This window comes from Oncorhynchus nerka, linkage group LG3 (assembly GCF_034236695.1).
Source record: "Oncorhynchus nerka isolate Pitt River linkage group LG3, Oner_Uvic_2.0, whole genome shotgun sequence".
In the NCBI taxonomy this organism is placed as follows: Eukaryota; Metazoa; Chordata; class Actinopteri; order Salmoniformes; family Salmonidae; genus Oncorhynchus; species Oncorhynchus nerka.
Window position 1 is genome coordinate 44,737,669 of NC_088398.1, and position 22,303 is coordinate 44,759,971.

Consider the following 22,303-nt stretch of genomic DNA (forward strand, 5'->3'; position numbering starts at 1 on the left):
ATCTATTTTCTAACAGTGCTCATATACCAGCATCTCTTAGCCTACAATTGGACTTTGCAAACTATACGTGTCTCATCTCCTAAGTCTGTAGGTACTTTTGATTGATTCTGCATGAAATGATACAACTCTAAAGAAAGGCCCTGTGAGCTTACATATGGCAAGCACCCTTGCATCACTGGGTGATCCATTGTAATGAGGCTCCCGGGCAAATGCTAGCGTCCCAGGCCCTGTCACGGGTGTGCTATGCTAATGTTGCTGTGGCTTCGCTCCCCTTGCAGCAGCTAAGTAAAGACCGTCCACTGAGCTCATCAGAGGGCAGTACAGTGGACATCAGGCCCCCAGGAGAGAGAGAGGGCTCGGTGGACATGGAGCCTGAGGAGTCCATGGAAGCTGAAGGATGCTTCACTGATGGTGAGAGATACAATAGGCTACGTCTCAGGATGTGGATACTGTTTTTTTTTGCGAATGGCTTCAGGCATAACGAGCTGGAACCCAGAAACAGAATGGGTCTGATCAGAACATAGTTAGACATGCATCATGGGAATTTCTCTGGGAATGAGGTGATCTTTATAACAGAAGTATAATCTGTTTAGCTATGCTGTCTGCTTTCAGGCTGTGTCCGTAGATTCCAATGCTGCCAAGTGAACGTTGAGGAGGGCAAGTGGAAGATGTGGTGGACGTTGAGGAAGACCTGCTTCAGGATAGTGGAGCACAACTGGTTTGAGAGCTTTATCATCTTCATGATCCTGCTCAGCAGTGGAGCGCTGGTGAGTGGGGAAGTAATGATTTGGGGAAGGATCTGAAGCTACGAGAGAGAGGGCAGGCAGATTCTCTTCCATTGTCTGACTTACAGTAGTACCCTTATGAGAAACAATGGAGTAGAAATGCTGTGAGGGTTGTTCTATTTTTCAAAGCGCTTAGTACTGTGTAATTGACCATTCTGTGATCCCTTGACACAGAATTAACTGGTAACAGATCTGATGAGGCAGCAGCAGCTGCTCTGGTGTATGAGATTAGTGTGGGTTATAGGAAGTGATAATCGGATTGGCTTGTGTTTACACCAAGGCATTTGAGGACATCTACATCGAACAGAGGAAGACCATTAAGACGGTGTTGGAGTTTGCGGACAAAATCTTCACCTACATCTTCATCCTGGAGATGTTGCTGAAATGGGTGGCCTATGGATTTGCCAAATACTTCACCAACGCCTGGTGCTGGTTGGACTTTCTTATTGTTGACGTAGGTATTTTTTTAAAACTACCTCTTCACTTGCACAAAAAAATAAGATACATACAGTGCATTCGGAAAGTATTAGTACCCGTTGGCTTTTTCCACATTTTGTTACGTTATAGCCTTATTCTAAAATGGATGTAAAAAAATATATAAAAAAATACTCATCAATCTACTCACCTACTCTACATTAGAAATGTTTGCAAATATATTAAAAGATATAAAACAGAAATACCTCATTTACGTAAGTATTCAGAACCTCGAAATTGAGCTCAGGTGCGTCCTGTTTCCATTGATCATCCTTGAGATGTTTCTACAACTGGATTGGACTACACCTGTGGGAAATTCAATTGATTGGACATGATTTCGAAAGGCACACATATAAGGTCTCACAGTTGACAGTACATGTCAGAGCAAAATCCAAGCCATGAGGTTGAAGGAATTGTCCATAGAGCTCTGAGACAGGATTGTGTTGAGGCACAGATCTCGGGAAGTGTACCAAAAAATGTATTTTGCATTAAAGGTCCCCAAGAACACAGTGGCCTCCATCATTCTTAAATAGAAGAAGACTCTTCCTAGCGCTGGCCACCCGGACAAACTGAGCAATCGGGGGAGAAAGGCCTTGGTCAGGCTGGTGACCAACAACCCGATGGTCACTCTGACATAGCTCCAGAGTTCCTCTCTGGAGATGGGAGAAACTTCCAGAAGGACAACCATCTTTGAGGCACTCCACCAATCAGGCTTTTATGGTAGAGTGGCCAGACAGAAGCCACTCTTCAGTAAAAGGCACATGACAGCCCGCTTGGAGTTTGCCAAAAAGGCACCTAAAGACTTTCAGACGATGAGAAACAAGATTCTCTGGTCTAATGAAACCAAGATTGAACTCTTCGGCCTGAATGCCAACGTCACATCTGAAGTAAACCTGGCAGCATCCCTACTATGAAGCATGGTGGTGACAGCATCATGCTGTGGCAATGTTTTTCAGCGGCAGGGACTGGGAGACCAAATAGGATCGAGGGAATGATGAACGGAGCAAAGTACAGAGAGATCCTCTATGAAAACCTGTTCACCTTTTATTCTTAATACATTTCCAATCATTTCTAAAAACCTGTTTTTCCTTTGTCATTATGGGGTACTGTGTGTAGATTGATGAGGAAAAATAATATTTAATGCATTTTCGAATAAGGCTGTAACATACCAAAATGTGGAAAAGGTCAAGGGGTCTGAATACTTTCCGAATGCACTGTACATATACAGTACCAGTCAAAAGTCCTGACACACCTACTCATTCAAGGGTTTTTCTTTATTTTTTTACAATTTTCTACTTTGTAGAAGACATCAAAACTATGAAATAACACATATGGAATCATGTAGTACCCCCAAAAATTGTCAAACGAATGCTGGGAACCACACATGCGGAGATCATCCGTTCACCTACTCTGCGTCACACAAAGACATGGAACCAAAAAATCTAAAATTTGGACTGAGACCAAAGGACAGATTTCCACCAGTGTAATGTCCATTGCTCATGTTTCTTGGCCCAAGGAAGTCTCTTCTTATTATTGGTGTCCTTTAGTAGTCGTTTCTTTGCAGCAATTCGACCATGAAGGCCTGATTCACGTAGTCTCCTCTGAACAGCTGATGTTGAGATTGGTCTGTTCCTTGAACTCTGTGAAGCATTTATTTGGACTGCAATCTGAGGTGCAGTTAACTCTAATGAACTTATCCTCTGCAGAGGTAACGCTGGATCTTCCTTTCCTGTGGCGGTCCTCATGAGAGCCAGTTTCATCCTAGCTCTTGATGGTTTTTGCGATTGCACTTGAAGGAACTTTCAATGTTCTTGAAATTTTCCGGATTGACTGACGTTCATGTCTTGTGACAACCCTCCCACTCTCTTGCCGAATTCATTCTCTTTGCTCTTGTTTTCCTTAATAGGATGTCAATGAGTGGAGCCGGGAGTGTCGTCAGCGAAATGGGACACCTGGGCCCGGGTGTATCCCGGGGATAAATACACCTTTCCGCCATACATTTAGGAGACTCTCTCCACACAGACACACTGTTATTTTTGGTTGTGGCTTGTTTTGGCACGTCTCAACACCCCTCATTATCACCATATATGCATGCAACCACTCACTTACACTACTGCACACACCATTGTTAATTGCTTTTAGTTTACTTTAGTTAATAAATATATTTTTGTTATTACTCGATCTCTGTGTTGTCTCCCTTTTTGTTAAGAGCTACGAGCCGGTTCGTGACAAAGTTATGATGGACTGTCATTTCTCTTTGCTTATTTGAGATGTTCTTGCCATAATATGGACTTTTACCAAATAGGGCTATCTTCTGTATACCACCACTAACTCGTCACAACACCACTGATTGGCTCAAATGCATTAAGGAAAATATTCCACAAACTTTTAACAGGGCACACCTGTTAATTGAAATGCATTCCAGGTGACTACCTCATGAAGCTGGTTGAGAGAATGCCAAGAGTGTGCAAAGCTGTCATCAAGGCAAAGGGGGGCTACTTTGAAGAATCTCAAATATAAAATATATTTTGATTTGTTTAACAATTTTTTGGTTACTACAGGATTCCAGATGTGCTATTTCATAGTTTTGATGTCTTCACTATTATTCTACAATGTAGAAAATAGTAAAAATAAAGAAACCCTTGAATGAGTGTCCAAACTTTTGACTGGTACTGTATGGGAAAAGATTATAGTGTCTTTTTCACCTCAACCGAAGTAGACTCTGGCTTTAGGACAACTTCAAAATATTTTATGAACTGAGAAAAATAGACAGTTTATTTGAGTGCTCCAAAGGGTTTTTCTGCTTTAGCCAAGTTCTTAGTGTCCAATACAATATCAAAATCAGCTTGTAATTGCAAAGACATTGTATTGTTGTTTCATTGTTGAAATGATCCTGTAATGTAGTCAAGGCGAGACAGTGACCCATTTCCTGGTTTATATCGTTGAGACAGAGGCTCTGCCTCCGCTGAGTGTCAATCAGCTAGTCACGTGTCTCATGATGACATCATTCTGTTTACAGGTCTCTTTGGTCAGCCTTGTGGCCAACGCCCTGGGCTACGCTGAGCTGAGTGCCATCAAGTCCCTGAGGACGCTGCGAGCGCTGAGGCCCCTGAGAGCGCTGTCCCGCTTCGAGGGCATGAGGGTAAGAGTCACCAGACCTGGGGCCTCATTTATAACCATTGCGTAAATTTAACACTAAATATCTGCGTGCGCCATTTCTGAAAAGACTGCACTCACACAAAAATATTGAGATTTAGAAACATTCAAGTTTCCTGTTATAAATCAGACCTGTCGTGAAACTGTGGACGTGTGAACCAGCATAACTCCGCCTGAAAAAATGCCCATAATTCATGGTTTAATGGTGACATTTTTATGGTGACATTTACATTTTTTTTTTGCAATATACATTATAAGTATTGGAATTTGGCCAAGACAGTATCTAACAAAATAGCAATGCAATGGCAACCTTGATCAAATGTTTTTGGAGGGGTTGGCAGAATATTTTGCTGTATCTCAAATCAAATCAAATTTTATTTGTCACATGCGTTAAATTCAACTGGTACAAATGCTTACATTGTAGACCTTAACCAACAATGCAGTTTTAAGAAAAATTTGTGTTAAAAATACATAAATAAAAAAAACAAATAAATAATTAAAGAGCAGCAGTAAAATAACAGTAGCGAGGCTATATACAGGGGACACCGGTACAGTGTCAATGTGCGGGAGCACCGGTTAGTCGAGGTAATATGTACATTTACATTTAAGTCATTTAGCAGACGCTCTTATCCAGAGCGACTTACAAATTGGTGCGTTCACCTTAAGACATCCAGTGGAACAGCCACTTTACAATAGTGCATCTAAATCTTTTAAGGGGGGTGAGAAGGATTACTTTATCCTATCCTAGGTATTCCTGAAAGAGGTGGGGTTTCAGGTGTCTCCGGAAGGTGGTGATTGACTCCGCTGTCCTGGCGTCGTGAGGGAGTTTGTTCCACCATTGGGGGGCCAGAGCAGCGAACAGTTTTGACTGGGCTGCGCGGGAACTGTACTTCCTCAGTGGTAGGGAGGCGAGCAGGCCAGAGGTGGATGAACGCAGTGCCCTTGTTTGGGTGTAGGGCCTGATCAGAGCCTGGAGGTACTGAGGTGCCGTTCCCCTCACAGCTCCGTAGGCAAGCACCATGGTCTTGTAGCGGATGCGAGCTTCAACTGGAAGCCAGTGGAGAGAGCGGAGGAGCGGGGTGACGTGAGAGAACTTGGGAAGGTTGAACACCAGACGGGCTGCGGCGTTCTGGATGAGTTGTAGGGGTTTAATGGCACAGGCAGGGAGCCCAGCCAACAGCGAGTTGCAGTAATCCAGACGGGAGATGACAAGTGCCTGGATTAGGACCTGCGCTGCTTCCTGTGTGAGGCAGGGTCGTACTCTGCGGATGTTGTAGAGCATGAACCTACAAGAACGGGCCACCGCCTTGATGTTAGTTGAGAACGACAGGGTGTTGTCCAGGATCACGCCAAGGTTCTTAGCGCTCTGGGAGGAGGACACAATGGAGTTGTCAACCGTGATGGCGAGATCATGGAACGGGCAGTCCTTCCCGGGAGGAAGAGCAGCTCCGTCTTGCCGAGGTTCAGCTTGAGGTGGTGATCCGTCATCCACACTGATATGTCTGCCAGACATGCAGAGATGCGATTCGCCACCTGGTCATCAGAAGGGGGAAAGGAGAAGATTAATTGTGTGTCGTCTGCATAGCAATGATAGGAGAGACCATGTGAGGTTATGACAGAGCCAAGTGACTTGGTGTATAGCGAGAATAGGAGAGGGCCTAGAACAGAGCCCTGGGGGACGCCAGTGGTGAGAGCGCGTGGTGAGGAGACAGATTCTCGCCACGCCACCTGGTAGGAGCGACCTGTCAGGTAGGACGCAATCCAAGCGTGGGCCGCGCCAGAGATGCCCAACTCGGAGAGGGTGGAGAGGAGGATCTGATGGTTCACAGTATCGAAGGCAGCCGATAGGTCTAGAAGGATGAGAGCAGAGGAGAGAGAGTTAGCTTTAGCAGTGCGGAGGGCCTCCGTGATACAGGGAAGAGCAGTCTCAGTTGAATGACTAGTCTTGAAACCTGACTGATTTGGATCAAGAAGGTCATTCTGAGAGAGATAGCGGGAGAGCTGGCCATGTACATATAGGTAGAGCTAAAGTGACTGCATAGGTAATAAACAGAGAGTAGCAGCAGCGTAAAAGAGGGGAGACGACGACAATTGAAATAGTCTGGGTAGCCATTTGATTAGCTAGCCATTTGATTAGCTGTTCAGGAGTCTTATGGCTTGGGGGTAGAAGCTGTTGAGAAGCCTTTTGGACCTAGACTTGGCACTCTGGTACCGCTTTCCATGCAGAAGCAGAGAGAACAGTCTATGACTTGGGTGGCTGGAGGTAATATGTACATGTAGGTAGAGTTAAAGTGACTATGCATAGATAATAAACAGAGAGTAGCAGCAGCGTAAAAGAGGGGGGACGACGACAATTGAAATAGTCTGGGTAGCCATTTGATTAGCTGTTCAGGAGTCTTATGGCTTTGGGGGTAGAAGCTGTTGAGAAGCCTTTTGGACCTAGACTTGGCACTCTGGTACCACTTTCCGTGCAGAAGCAGAGAGAACAGTCTATGACTAGGGTGGCTGGCGTCTTTCACAATTTTTAGGGCCTTCCTCTGACACCGCCTGGTATAGAGGTCCTGAAAAGCAGGAAGCTTGGCCCCAGTGATGTACTGGGCCATACAATCTACTCTCTGTAGTGCCTTGCGGTCAGAGGCCGAGCAGTTGCCATACCAGGCAGTGATGCAACCAGTCAGGATGCTCTCGATGGTGCAGCTGTAGAACATTTTCAGGATCTGAGGACCCATGTCAAATCTTTTCAGCCTCCTGAGGGGGAATAGGCTTTGTCGTGCTCTCTTCGCGACTGTCTTGGTGTGTTTGGACCATGATAGTTTGTTGGCGATGTGGACACCAAGGAACTTGAAGCTCTCAACCTGCTCCACTACAGCCACTACAGCCCAGGTGTGCTCGGTCCTCCTTTTCCTGTAGTCCACAATCATCTCCTATGTCTTGATCACGGTGAGGGAGAGGTTGTTATCCTGGCATCACACGGCCAGGTCTCTGACCTCCTCCCTATAGGCTGTTTCATCATTGTCGGTGATCACGCCTACCACTGTTGTGTCATCGGCAAATTTGATGATGGTGTTGAGTCGTGCCTGGCCATGCAGTCATGAGTGAACAGGGAGTACAGGAGGGGACTGACCACGCACCCCTGAGGGGCCCCCGTGTTGAGGATCAGCATAGCGGATGTGTTGTTATCTACCCTTACCACCTGGGGGTGGCTCTTCAGGAAGTCCAGGATGCAGTTGCAGAGGGAGGTGTTTAGTCCCAGGGTCCCTAGCTTAGTGATGAGCTTTGAGGGCACTATGGTGTTGAACGCTGAGCTGTAGTCAATGAATAGCATTCTCACATAGGTGTTCCTTTTGTCCAGGTGGGAAAGGGCAGTGTGGAGTGCAATAGAAATTGCGTCATCTGTGGATCTGTTGGGGCAGTATGCAAATTCTGGGCACAGGGTCTGCTTGAAACATGTTGTTATTACAGACTCAGTCAGGGACAGGTTGAAAATGTCAGTGAAGACATTTGCCAGTTGGTCTGCACATGCTCGGACTACACCTCCTGTTAACCCGTCTGGCTCTTTGGTCTTGTAAATGTTGACCTGTTTAAAGGTCTTACTCACACAGTCGTCCGGAACAGCTGATGCTCTCATGCATGCTTCAGTGTTGCTTGCCTTGAAGCGAGTATAGAAGTCATTTTGCTTGTCTGGTAGGCTCGTGTCACTGGGCAGCTCGTCGGCTGTGCTTACCTTTGTAGTCTGTAATAGTTTGAAAGCCCTTCCACATCCGACGAGCGTCGGAGCCGGTGTAGTACGATTCAATCTTTGTCCTGTATTGATTCTTTACCTGTTTGATGGTTCGTCGAAGGTTATAGCAGGATTTCTTATAAGTTTCTGGGTTAGAGTCCCACTCTTTCAAAGCAGCAGCTCTACTCTTTTGCTCTGTACGGATGTTGCCTGTAATCCATGGCTTCTGGTTGGGGTATGCACATACAGTTACTGTGGGGACAACGTCATCGATGCACTTATTGATGAAGCCAGTGACTGATGTGGTGTACTCCTCAATGCCATCGGAAGAAGCCCGGAACATATTCCAGTCTGTGCTAGCAAAACAGTCCTGTAGCTTAGCATCTGCGTCATCTGACCACTTCTTTATTGACTGAGTCACTGGTGCTTCCTATTTTAGTTTTAGCTTGTAAGCAGGAATCAGGAGGAGTAGAGGTGGTCTAGAGTTTTTTCCCTCTGGTTGCACATTTAACATGCTGGTAAAATGGATTTAAGTTTCCCTGCATTAATGTCCCCGGCCACTAGGAGCGCTGCCTCTGGATGAGCGTTTTCCTGATTGCTTATGGCCGTATACAGCTCATTGATTGGGGTCTTAGTGCAAGTATCGGTCTGTGGTGGTAAATAGACAGCTACGAAGAATATAGATTAAAACTCCCTTGCTAAATAGTGTGGTCTACAGCTTAGTATGAGATACTCTACTTTAGGTGAGTTAAACCTCAATACTTCCTTACTATTAGATTTGGTGCACCAGCTGTTGTTTACAAATATACACAGAATGCCACACCTTGTCTTACCTGAGGCAGCTGTTCTATCTTGCTGATACAGCGTAAAACCCACCAGCTGTATGTTATTCACGTCGTCGTTCAGCCACGACTCGGTCAAACAGTTTTTAATGTCCCGTTGGTAGGATATACGTGTTCGTAGTTCGTCTATCTTGTTATCCAATGATTGTACGTTGGCTAATAGGACTGATAGTGAAGGCAGATTACCCACTCGCTGTCGGATCCTTACAAGGCAGCCCGACCTACGTCCCTGATATCTCTGTCTCTTTTTCCTGCGAATGACGGGGATGAGGGCCTAGTCTGGTGTCTGAAGGAAATTCTTTGTGTCCGACTTGTTAAAGAAAATGTGTTTTCCAGAGGTGGTGAGTAATCGCTGTCCTGATATCTAGATGCTCTTTTCGGTCATAAGAGACAGTGGCAGAAACATTATGTACAAAATAAGTTACAAAAAACACAGAAAAAACACACACATTAGCACAATTGGTTAGGAGACCGTAAAACAGCAGCTATCTCCTCCAGGGCGCCATTGTATCTAAACTTGTTATCGAGGGGAAAGGTAAGACCCAAATGCAGATACAGGAGTCAGATGGTTGGAGTCTTACAATGTTTATTAATCCAAAGGGGTAGGCAAGAGATTGGTCGAGGACAGGCAAAAAGATCAAAACCAGATCAGAGTCCAGGAGGTACAGAGTGGCAGACAGGCTCGTGGTCAAGGCAGGCAGAATGGTCAGGCAGGTGGGTACAGAGTCCAGAAACAGGCAAGGGTCAAAACCGGGAGGACTAGAAAAAGGAGAAATGCAAAAAGCAGGAGAACAGGAAAACTGCTGGTTGACTTGGAAACATACAAGACAAACTGGTACAGAGAGACAGGAAACACAGGGATAAATACACTGGGAAAAATAAGCGACACCTGGAGGGGGTGGAGACAATCACAAGGACAGGTGAAACAGATCCGGGCGTGATACTTGTCTGAAAAACAAAAACATTGCACTTTGTTGTGTACTTGCAAACAGATAGTTTGAATTCAATAAGGATTTGCACTTTTTCCCAAACCTAAATAGACTATGCCGGCGAATTCTGAAACATTGTTTACTCTGAACAAATGAAAACTACAGTAGGCCTACTTACGTTGGTAGCTACACACTTCAATACAAAAGAATCAACTGTCTTTTCACCTGTAAAATTCTACTGTATGTAATAAACCGCTATCCCTTTCAGATGCAAAAACTTGAAATTATAGCAGTCTATCTAATAGGCACATTCCTGCACAAAGCTACTACTCGGCTACTTTTGCCTTCTTGCAATACGTACACGTTGTTTAAAGTTTGCAGGAGGATAAGCACATTCTCACCTCAAGTTCAGTTGTAATAAATTCCAACTTTTGAGTGAAAACTGGCATGTTTTGGGGCATATTTTGTGCGTACCCAATGTTTATAAAATGAGGCTCCAGAGCCCTCACTGTAGAAAAAAAGCACCAACAAATCTAGTTGTTTCAAATAAATATGATCAAGTAACTGGTTCCAAAGCACTTTTTATTTATTTAGTAAACTTTTCAGTCAAAGTGTTACCTGAACTTAACAGTTTTAGTTGGCCCAAACGTAGCTCCAACGTGATAAAAACGTAGGCAAACATTAAAATGATGTGTTTGCTCAATTTGTCTCACATCTTCATTCAACAACAAATGATTATTTTTGGCATTTTAACTAAACAATGGCTGTGGAACTATTTACACATGCAGTGTGTTGAACCAACATTTCACCTGTTCATTTACACAATGATTAGTACTTAACGTGTCCTCACCTTGGATTTGAACTCACAACCTCTTGGTTCATGAGATTGCAATCATCCTGCTACGCCACCATGACTTTGTCAATTAGCAGTTCACTTGACTATTCTCATCATCATTGTTTTGATTTACTTATTTAAACCATTTGAGTTTTTTTCCAAATACTTGTCTAACGTTGGTGGAGCATATTACGTGCCTTGAGTGGGACTCTGGAGCGGGATCGATTTGGAGGTGCAAGGAGGCTTGAGGACTGCAGATGTGGCCAGGGCAATAAATTGCCATGTCCGTACTGTGAGACACCTAAGACAGTGCTACAGGGAGACAGGACGGAGAGCTGATTGTCCTCACAGTGGCAGACCGCGTGTAACAACATCAGCACAGGATCGGTACATCCGAACATCACACATGCGGGACAGGTACAGGATGGCAACAACAATTGCCAGAGTTACACCAGGAACGCACAATCCCTCCATCAGTGCTCAGAATGTCCGCAATAGGCTGAGAGAGGCTGGACTGAGGGCTTGTAGGCCTGTTGTAAGGCAGGTCCTCACTAGACATCACCGGCAACAACGTCGCCTATGGGCACAAACCCACCATCGCTGGACCAGACAGGACTGGCAAAAAGTTATCTTCACTGACGAGTCGTGGTTTTGTCTCACCAGGGATGTTGGTCGGATTTGCGTTTATCGTCAAAGGAATGAGCGTTACACCAAGGCCTGTACTCTGGAGCGGGATTGATTTGGAGGTGGAAGGTCCATCATGGTCTGTGGCAATGTGTCACAGCATCATCGGACTGAGCTTGTCATTACAGGCAATCTCAATGCTGTGCGTTACAGGGAAGACATCCTCCTTCCTCATGTGGTACACTTCCTGCAGGCTCATCCTGACATGACCCTCCAGCATGACAATGCCACCAGCCAAACTGCTCGTGCTGTGCGGGATTTCCTACAAGACAGGAATGTCAGTGTTCTGGCATGGCCAGCGAAGAGCCCGGATCTCAATTCCTTTGATCACGTCTGGGACCTGTTGGATATTTACACATGTTAAGTTTGCTGAAAATAAACACAGTTGACAGTGAGAGGACGTTTATTTTTGCTGAGTTTACAAGAATGATCTCAAAGTCCATAAAATAAAAGTAAAAAAAATAAATTGTAAAAATTAAAAGTAAAAAAAGCAATTATACAGTACCAGTCAAAACCCTAATTCTTGGGCTTTTCTTTATTTGGACTATTTCTACATTGTAGAATAATAGCAGACATCAAAACTATGAAATAGCACATATGGAAACAGGTAGTAACCAAAAAAGTGTTAAACAATATATTTGAGTTTCTTCAAAGTAGCCTCCCTTTGCCTTGATGACAGCTTTGCATTCACTATAGCCACCTGGAATGTACTTCAATTAACAGGTGTGCCTTGTTAAAAGTTAATTGGTGGAATTTATTTCATTCTTAATGCGTTTGAGCAAATCAGTTGTGTTGTGACAAGGTAGGGGTGGTATACAGAAGATAGCCCTATTTGGTAAAAGACCAAGTCCATATTATGGCAAGAACACCTCAAATAAGCAAAGCGAAATGACAGTCCATCATTACTTTATGACATGAAGGTCAGTCAATCACAAAAACCATCAAGCGCTATGATGAAACTGGCTCTCATGAGGACCGCCAGAGTTACCTCTGATGATGAGGATAAGTTTGTTAGAATTAACTGCACCTCAGATTTCAGCCCAAATAGATGCTTCACAGAGTTCAAGTAACAGACACATTTCAACAGCAACTGTTCAGGGGAGACTGTGTGAATCAGGCCTTCATGGTTGAATTGCTGCAAAGAAACCACTACTACAGTAAAGGACACCAATAAGAAGAAGAGACTTGTTTGAGCCAAGAAAAACTAGCAATGAACATTAGACCGAGTCCAAATTTGAGATTTTTGGTTCCAACAGCCGTGTCTTTGTGAGACGTAGAGTAGGTGAACGGATGATCTACACATATGTGGTTCCCACGGTGAAGCATGGAGGATGAGGTGTGACGGTGTGGTGGTGTTTTGCAGATGATATTGTCAGTGATTTATTTAGAATCCAAGGCACACTTAACCAGCACGGCTACCACAGCATTCTGCAGCGATACGCCATCCCATCTGGTTTGCGCTTAGTGGGACTATCATTTGTTTTTCAACATGACACCTCCAGGCTGTCACCTCTATTTGACCAAGGAGAGTGATTGATTACTGCATCAGATGACCTGGCCTCCACAATCACCTGACCTCAACCTAATTGAGATGGTTTGGGATGAGTAGGATCTCAGAGTGAAGAAAAAGCAGCCAACAAGTGCTCAGCATATGTGGGAACTCCTTCAAGACTGTTGGGAAAGCATTCCTCATAAGGCTGGTTGAGAGAATGCCAAGAGTGTGCAAAGCTGCCATCAAGGCAAAGGGTGGCTACTTTGTTGACTATAAAATATATTTTGATTTGTTTAACACTTTTTTGGTTACTACATGATTCCATATGTATTATTTCATAGTGTTGATGTCTTCACTATTATTCTACAATGTAGAAAATAGTAAAAGTAAAGAAAAACCCTTGAATGAGTAGGTGTGTCCAAACTTTTGACTGGTACTGTATATAACCATATCATAAAAGCAACAATCAAAGTCTAGGAGGAAGGGTAGGCCAGCCGATAAAGATTAGTCTTGAGGCCTGCTTTAAAAGCCTCACCAGTCTGAACAGCCCTGAGATTTTCAGAAAGTTCCAAAGGCGTGGTATGTGGGAGGAAAATTGATGATCCTCCGTTGTTCCTAGCTGGGTCCTGGGTGCATGATGCAGTTTAGCGTGAACGTAGGGTGCATGGAGGTTCATAGGGTGAGAGTATATCTGACAGGTTGGCAGGTCCGATGCCATTTAGGGCTTTGTAGACCAGGAGAATAATTTTAAAGTCAATTCTTTGAGGGACAGATAGCCAATGGAGGTCAGCAAGTATGGGGTGCCATAATCTTTGCTGCACTGTTTTGAATGAGTTGTAATTTATTAATCGAGTTTGCAGGCAGGCCCCCAAGTACTGCATTCCCATAATCAATTCTGGAGAAAACTAATGCATGGATAAGCTTTTCTGCTTCAGAAGTGGTGAGTGAGGGTCTTAGGCGGGAGATGTTCGAAAGAATGATTGGAGGAGAGCACATGGTCAAATTTCACTCCCAGGTTGGTCATGACAGACACTGTGCTTTCTAAAGATCTGGCCGTGTGTGTGTGTGTGTGTGTGTGTGTGTGTGTGTGTGTGTGTGTGTGTGTGTGTGTGTGTGTGTGTGTGTGTGTGTGTGTGTGTGTGTGTGACTAGTTCCACAGCCTTTTTTGTGGTAAAATAATAATTTCTGGTTGAATTTTCTCATGTTGGAGCTAAGTTTGCGCCAACTAAAAATGTTAAATTCAGGTAATATTTTGACCAAAAAGTTTAGTGAACAAAAGAAAGGCTGTAAAACTAGCTACTTAATAATAATTGGTTGAAACAACTAGATTATTTTTTACAGTGCTGTTGCCTCATAGTGCATATCATCACAGCCAGAGCCACATATTTAGAGAGTTACGCCAACTTTTAGAATTTAGATTTGTTTTCTAATTCTAGACATTCAGTTACATAGCATTGTTTAAATATTCCCCATGAAACATTAATGGGTAACTAACAGGTTTTGGCTAGATGGGATACAGCTTTTGTCAGAATTGACTTTTTGTAGCATTGGCCCGCATTGGCACAATTCTCCAAGTACTCTACATGGCTCTAATGACAGCCTCTTATCAACGTGACATCAGCTCCCTGCAAGGATACAGAGCACTTTAGTCAATCTAAGGCCCACAGCAACCCAATAGCTGAACAAAAATATAAACATGGAAAATCTTAAAAGATTCTACAGAGTTACAGTTTATATAAGGAATCAGTCTATTGAAATACATTTATGCGGCCCTAATCTATGGATTTCACATGACTGGAAATACAGATATGCCTCTGTTGGTCACAGATAACCTTTTTTTTAAAGACAGGGACGTGGATCAGAAAACCAGTCAGTATCTGGTGTGACCACCATTTTCCTCATGCAGCACGACACATCTCCTTCGCATAATATTGATCAGGCTGTTGATTGTGGTCTGTGGAATGTTCTCCCACTCCTCTTTAACGGCTGTGCAAAGTTGCTGGATATTGGCGGGAACTGGAACACACCGTTGTACACGTCGAACCAGAGCATCCCAAACGTGCTCAATGGGTGACATGTCTAGTGAGTATGCAGGCCACGGAAGAACTGGGATATTTTCAGCTTCCAGGAATTGTGTATAGATCCTTGCGACATGGGGCTGTGCATTATCATACTGAAACATGAGGTGATGGAGGCAAATAAATGGCACGACAACGGGCCTCAGGACCTTGTCAAGGTATCTTTGTGCATTCAAATTGTCATCGATCAAAAGCAATTGTGTTCGTTGTCCGTTGCTAATGCCTGAACATCCCATAACCCCACCGCCCCCAACGGGGACTCTGTTCACAATGTCAGCAAACTGCTCTCCCGCATAACACCACACACGCTGTCTGTCTGTCATCTGGGAAGAGTACACTTCTACAATTTGCAAGTGGCCATCGAAGGTGAGCATCTGCCCACTGAAGTCGGTTACGATGTCGAACTGCAGTCAGGTCAAGACCCTGGTGAAGACGACGAACACGCAGATGAGCTTCCCTGAGATGGTTTCTGACAGTTTGTGCAGAAATTCTTCAGTTGTGCAAACCCACAATTTCATCAGCTGGTCTCAGACAATCCAGCAGGTGAAGAAGCATTTCGGGGATATTTTATTTCAGCTCATGAAACATGGGACCAACACTTTACATGTTGCATTTATATTTTTTGTTCAGTGTATATTTAGAGATACCTTTCCTTTTCTATTCCTCCTTTTCCACCTACATCTGTTTTCAGGATGTTATAACACAAGAGTTTCCATCAGTCCCACTGGCAGGTCACATGCACTCATCAGAGGATGCCAGCGTTACTGGAAAAGAATCAATAAGACATGTGGAAATGGCATTAACTGGACTTCAGTTAATTAAACTACATGAAAACATTCTTAAGTCTTGGAGGCTACTGCACTTAACCATCATAAACTTGTGCAGTACTCTCACAGCAACATACTCTAGCCAGGGTGTTGGATGTCATATGTGCGGGAAGGGTGTCGACTGGTATAACCAACATAGTCCTTATCGATCAAATGCCAGTGCTGTGACGACGGTCTCTCCTCACGTGGTTGTCACTGAATTATCCCATCTGCATGACTGACTTCTCATTGCTTCATTGGCTCTCTATTTATGCACTTTGAAACTGTACTGTGTTTGGATGTTGCTTGCTGCTGGGTACTGCTTTTAACATGAACAATTTCTTCATTTTTGTGTTTGTGCTTTTCATTTACAGTTAACAAATTATGTGACTTCATCCTGCCTCTACAAGGTTTTTTCTGTTTCCTTTTTTCACACTGCAGCCTAATTGTAAATCACTACAAACAAGTAAACACACCATCACAGTCTCTCCTTCACAAATACATTTCCCCCTTGTCCTTTCCGTTCCTTTTTTCCTTGTTGTTGTCATGGTCGTTGATAAGCTGTGGTGTTAGTGACACTTGTGTTGAGCTTTACGCTAGCATTTAAACACTTTGTGTTTTCCTATTTTCACCGTCACCAATCAAAGTCAACATGTAGCCTACAGTACAGATGTAGGATCTTAATATGAGCCAGTTTGCTACGGCAGTAAAATAATCATGCATCAACTTGGAATGGGAATGATTATTCTGATTATAATGAATGGACATTTTTGTAGGGATGGGATACATTTTTCGTAAGGGAAAATCAGGTCTGAAATTTCAAAGTGGGAATTACAAAAAGAAGCCTTTTTAAACCTTAAATACCCCACAAGTTTTACATTTCCCGCTATGCAGGAAAGTTATCCTGCAACGGGGTGATTAAGATCCTACAGTTGTACATATTGTCAGTGCTGAAAATGATCATTATCCAATGCAATATTGTCTATGGTTCTATATCTGAGACTGTCTGTGTGAACCCTTGCAGGTGGTCATCAACGCTCTGCTTGGAGCCATCCCCTCCATCTTCAATGTGCTGCTGGTGTGCCTCATCTTCTGGCTCATCTTTAGCATCATGGGTGTCAACCTGTTTGCAGGGAAATACTACCATTGTATCAACATGACCACGAGGGAGCGCTTCGAAGTCAGAGACGTGGCAAACAAGACAGAATGTTTGGCTTTGAAAGGTACCCACTGGAAGAATGTCAAGATCAACTTTGATAACGTGGGAGCAGGCTATCTGGCACTGTTACAAGTGGTGAGTGGCTCTCCATTCACCTTTCACCAGAAATATTTTGTTGACATTTTCGAAAGATAACGGGACCCATGTCAAACGTTTTGTAGCAATTTCGTGTGGGCAGACAAATTGTGCGAGGGCAATGTCCTTCGGAACAAGTGTCTTAACTATTAGGTAGTAATATTTTCCTTAATTTCTTTCTAAGGCTACATTCAAAGGCTGGATGGATATCATGTATGCAGCTGTGGACTCTCGCAATGTAAGTGTTTTCAGTCATTCCTTTCACAAGGTATTTTAGACTAATGGTTGTTTGTGTTTGCACATTGTCTATATATATGATAATATTTTGGTTTTATGATGTTCATGTATGGTAATACTACGCTATTCTATTACAGTTGGATGATCAACCCGACTACGAAGTGAATCTGTACATGTATCTGTACTTTGTGGTATTCATCATATTTGGATCCTTCTTCACACTCAACCTCTTCATTGGTGTCATTATAGACAACTTCAATCAGCAAAAGAAAAAGATAAGTCTTTTTTAAAGTTGTATGCAATGATACATGCATCCATTTTCTCTGATTTAACGTAATGAGGATTCATCCCTCCAACAATGGGCAACTAAATGTGTGTAAGAGCTGCAGGAATTTAACTAGGCTTGTCTTGCCTCTTTACTTTGGAGGTCAAGACATCTTCATGACAGAGGAACAGAAGAAATACTACAATGCTATGAAGAAGCTCGGCTCAAAGAAACCCCAAAAGCCTATCCCTAGGCCAGTGGTAAGGTCATACTGTACCACAATGTTTCTCAACAAAGACATTCCTCAATTCACGAACCTCGATTTCCACATCCTGGTGTCTCAAAATGCTTCTTTCTTATGTTTCCTCTAGAACAAGTTTCAAGGATTTGTTTTTGATTTCATTACAAAGCAAGCCTTCGACATTGTCATCATGATTCTTATATGCCTTAATATGGTCACCATGATGGTGGAGACGGATGACCAGGAAAACGACATTCGTAAAATTCTCTACAATATCAACCTGGTGTTTATTGTCATGTTCACCGGAGAGTGTATTCTGAAAATGATCTCACTCCGACAATACTACTTTACCATTGGTTGGAATGTATTTGACTTTATCGTTGTTATCCTGTCGATAATTGGTAAGACTTTTCACCTATTGTTCACAATTGTAATACTGCAAAGTGATATTATGCTTTGGAGATTATTATGTGTTATTCTTTTCTGTCCTTTCAGGTATGTTTCTCTCGGAAGTGATAGAGAAGTACTTGGTTTCACCAACCTTATTCCGAGTCATTCGACTGGCCCGAATTGGCCGTATCCTTCGCCTCATCAAGAGTGCCAAGGGAATCCGTACACTCTTGTTTGCGTTGATGATGTCACTTCCTGCATTGTTCAACATTGGTCTCCTGCTCTTCTTAGTGATGTTTATCTATGCAATCTTTGGCATGTCCAACTTTGCATACGTCAAGAAGGAGTCTGGGATTGACGACATGTTCAACTTTGAGACGTTCGGCAACAGCATGATCTGCCTGTTCCAGATCACCACGTCAGGGGGCTGGGATGGCCTGCTGGCCCCCATCCTCAACAAGGGAGAGCCAGACTGCGACAGCCGGAAAGAGCACCCAGGAAGCACGTACAAGGGGGGAGACTGTGGAAACCCCTCTGTGGCCATTATCTTCTTTGTGAGCTACATAATCATATGTTTCCTTGTTGTGGTCAACATGTACATTGCTGTCATCTTAGAGAACTTCAGTGTGGCCACTGAGGAGAGCGCTGAGCCCCTGAGCGAGGATGACTTTGAGATGTTCTACGAGGTCTGGGAGAAGTTTGATGCGCGGGCCACCCAGTTCATGGAGTATGACAAGCTGTCAGACTTTGCTGACGCCCTAGACCCCCCGCTACGCATCTCTAAGCCCAATAAGATCCAGTTGAGCTCAATGGATTTACCCATGGTGAGTGGGGAGCGCATCCACTGCCTGGACATCCTGTTTGCCTTCACCAAACGTGTCCTGGGCGAGGGCGAAGGCTTGGACATCCTCCGGGGTCAAATGGAGGAGCGCTTTATGGCCTCCAACCCCTCCAAGGTGTCCTACGAACCAATCACCACCACACTACGCCGCAAGCTAGAGGACATGTCTGCCCTGGTCATCCAGAGAGCTTTCAGACGATATCTTCTCAAGCGTATTGTTAAGCGGGCCTCTGCCATGTACAAGGAGAAGATACAAAGTGGAGGCACGCTCCTTGATAAAGAGGTTCTCGTCATAGACAAATTTAATGAGATCTCTCCTTCAGACAGAACTGACATGACACCCTCCACAGCTTCTCCCCCATCATATGACAGTGTCACAAAACCTGAAAAAAACAAATATGAAAAAGACAAGAGAAAGAAGGAGGTGAAGGAGAAAAAAAAGTACATGGATGTTGGGAAGATTTAGCATAGATTTCATTCTGCTACAAATTGTTTACAGCCCTTGAAGGTGACCAATGTGTCAAGTGAACCCCTTCTTTGGTGTGAATATCTATGCCAAACTGACAATGCTTACTTGAGTCTAAATGTAAGGTTGGTGCCTAACATGAGGTAGTGACTCAACCTCTTAGGCTGTAAGGTGACCAGTTGTTTGGATGTTAATTTCTGTGGGGACTAAAACAAATGTTTGCCAGCTTTATAGGGACAGGTAAAACATGTTGTGTGTTGTTCCAATCAGAAACATTTAGTTATACTGTAACTTCTCTTGCAGCTAGTACTTCCAGGGTTGCGTCCAGTCTCTTGTATTATAACTGCCATATGATTTACTAACTTAGTTTTCTGACAGAATCTTGTTTTTAAAACTCATAGGTTGATTGTGTGACTATTTTTGTAAACATATGTTTTACTGTAAAACGAGGGGTTCCATGTATTGCTTTAAAAGGTAGTCGTGTTCACTTTAAATGTTCATAAAACTTGACTAGTCAAGTGTGATCAAACACACATCCTTGTGGGGTGCAGGGCCGAAAGAAGTTGGCATAAAAGAAATTTGGGGCCCGCACACTCATAAACCTTTTTTAAATGAAGGTACATGGTGGAGCTTATGCATGTGCGGGCTCTGTTTCGAGCATAAGACATGACTACTCATGACAACCATTATTGCTGCAGTGCAGTTAGGGGGATTGCTGCAGTTCAATCGACATGTAGACCTGCATGAATGCTTACCCATGATTACAGTGTTGCGTTACGCACCCTCACCAAAATGAGCTTGCTCTCTCCGTGATGTCTGAGGGGCTCATACGTTGATGAATCTGTATCATTATGTTACTCTCACTATTACAAATCAACAGGAAAGATTTCTCCTGAGCATACAGTCCAAATACCATTACCAACAACCGTTGCCTATAATCAGTTTTCCGAACAATAACACGCTCTAGAAAAACATAGTTTTCCTCCTTTCATTCATCAGAAACCACAGTACAATGCAGAATACATTCATCTTTAGTGTTGGCTCACAGAGTTGATACACATAGTATTCGTAGTCCAGCTCTTCTGTCCAGCTTGAACCACAATGGCCTCAAAGTCTATACTGTCTTTTCTCGTCACAGTGGTGAATGATAAAATGAACGTCCTCTGCACAGTATAGTTGTGACCATCAGGTGTAAATCGCCTCAAATAATCTCCAAGCCTCGTCTGACAGGTGAAACACTGTATTCTGTGTCATATATATGCTCACTTAAGAGGCATTCCAAAAGCATGTATCTTGTGTACTCTGCAGTTTTGGTACTGCAACATCATTAGTAAGTGCTATAAAACTTGTAATTGACCAAATCTAAATTGCTTTGAGTTTACCTTTCCTACCCACTTCCCAAATCATGTTCCATCGTTATTGATGTATCTGTATGTACATATTCTATAATATATGAAATATACAAATATATTTGATATATTATGTGATGTTTCATGTATAATGGAATATATTAAGTTGTTAATGTTATTTAATACATATATCTATTATATTCTGCATTCTCTGCTCTATATGGCAGACAGACCAGAGTATGAAGCATCCAGTTGAGGCCGTGGGAAGATTTTGTAGTTAGATTACAACCAATGTCTATATAAATATTGTAATATAATCATTTTTTCTTTGTACTGTACAACTGTTTTGTAAATAGTTTGCTATACAATATGGCCGCACTGTCTGCGCTATAGCCACTTTAGTTATTTAAGCTTCACCACACCCTTTCATTTGGAAACGCCTCATGTGATCTAGTGAAGGGGAAATGGACTTCTCATTTGGATTCTTTCATCTTTTATTTTGTGTCATTTATAAACTGTGGTCACAGTTTACCTCACATGCTTTATCATAACAAATATCTAAGATGGAACATCAGGTTCAGAGAATTCTGAATATGATTGTCTCAAGGCTAGTGTGACAGCACGCGTCTTCGATTGTTTCCTACATTTGTTTACATAGTTATCCAATTCCTCAGGATGTTACTTTTGTCAGCGGTTCCCTTTGTATAAAGTGTCATAAATGTCTGTAATTCGAATGTTTAAAAGTATGTTATGAAGAGCATATGTTCCATGTAATAAAAGCATTCCTAATATGTATATACTATACATGTATACACAATGAATGTTTTGATTACGTAACATTTAATAGATCACATCTTGATATGCATTATGCTTGTAGTGTATGAGTAAACTGCATGCAAGATATAACCCATCTCATTGAAAAGCCAAAAGAATAAAGAATACATGTACCTCAGGTATGTCTGTAAAATATGAATTTATTCCATCACACGTGTTTGACTATTCATTTGCGACATTGCAATCCATACAGTACATCAACATACTCTATAAATACATTGTTATCCAAGTTTTGCATGCTTAACAAATGTTTCCAAATCAGTGGCCAGTGAGTTAAATGGATTCATCTAAGGTCCCTTTTCTTCCATGTCAGCAAACACTTTTTATTTGATCATGTGACCTGACCAGTGAAAATGTGTGGCCCCAATTATAAGATGTTTTAATGGACTAAATGTGGATGATTAATTTAATACATAAACTACTACAAATAAATTATGTTACAATGTAGTTGTCCATGGAGTTCCAGAATTATAGCCTCACGTCATTGAACGGAAGTCTTACATGATTTTTAATCATTTATTTGGAGATATGTACTGTATACAGTAAATCCTGACCATTACACTGCATATCACACCACAAAATAC

General features: G+C 42.9%; 1 protein-coding gene across 1 annotated transcript in view; it reads left to right on the plus strand.

Moving 5' to 3' along the window:
- LOC115108633 (sodium channel protein type 2 subunit alpha-like) overlaps positions 1 to 21,837 on the plus strand; it is a 55,552-nt gene extending 33,715 nt beyond the window's left edge. Inside the window, exons 18-27 of the mRNA XM_029633204.2 lie at positions 279 to 411; positions 613 to 767; positions 1,066 to 1,239; positions 4,279 to 4,401; positions 16,827 to 17,096; positions 17,281 to 17,334; positions 17,471 to 17,608; positions 17,754 to 17,858; positions 17,970 to 18,240; positions 18,335 to 21,837. Of these exons, the coding sequence (XP_029489064.1) occupies positions 279 to 411; positions 613 to 767; positions 1,066 to 1,239; positions 4,279 to 4,401; positions 16,827 to 17,096; positions 17,281 to 17,334; positions 17,471 to 17,608; positions 17,754 to 17,858; positions 17,970 to 18,240; positions 18,335 to 19,536 (2,625 nt within the window). The 3' untranslated portion in view covers positions 19,537 to 21,837. The remainder of the gene's footprint in view (positions 1 to 278; positions 412 to 612; positions 768 to 1,065; positions 1,240 to 4,278; positions 4,402 to 16,826; positions 17,097 to 17,280; positions 17,335 to 17,470; positions 17,609 to 17,753; positions 17,859 to 17,969; positions 18,241 to 18,334) is intronic.
- The last annotated feature ends 466 nt before the right edge of the window (positions 21,838 to 22,303 follow it).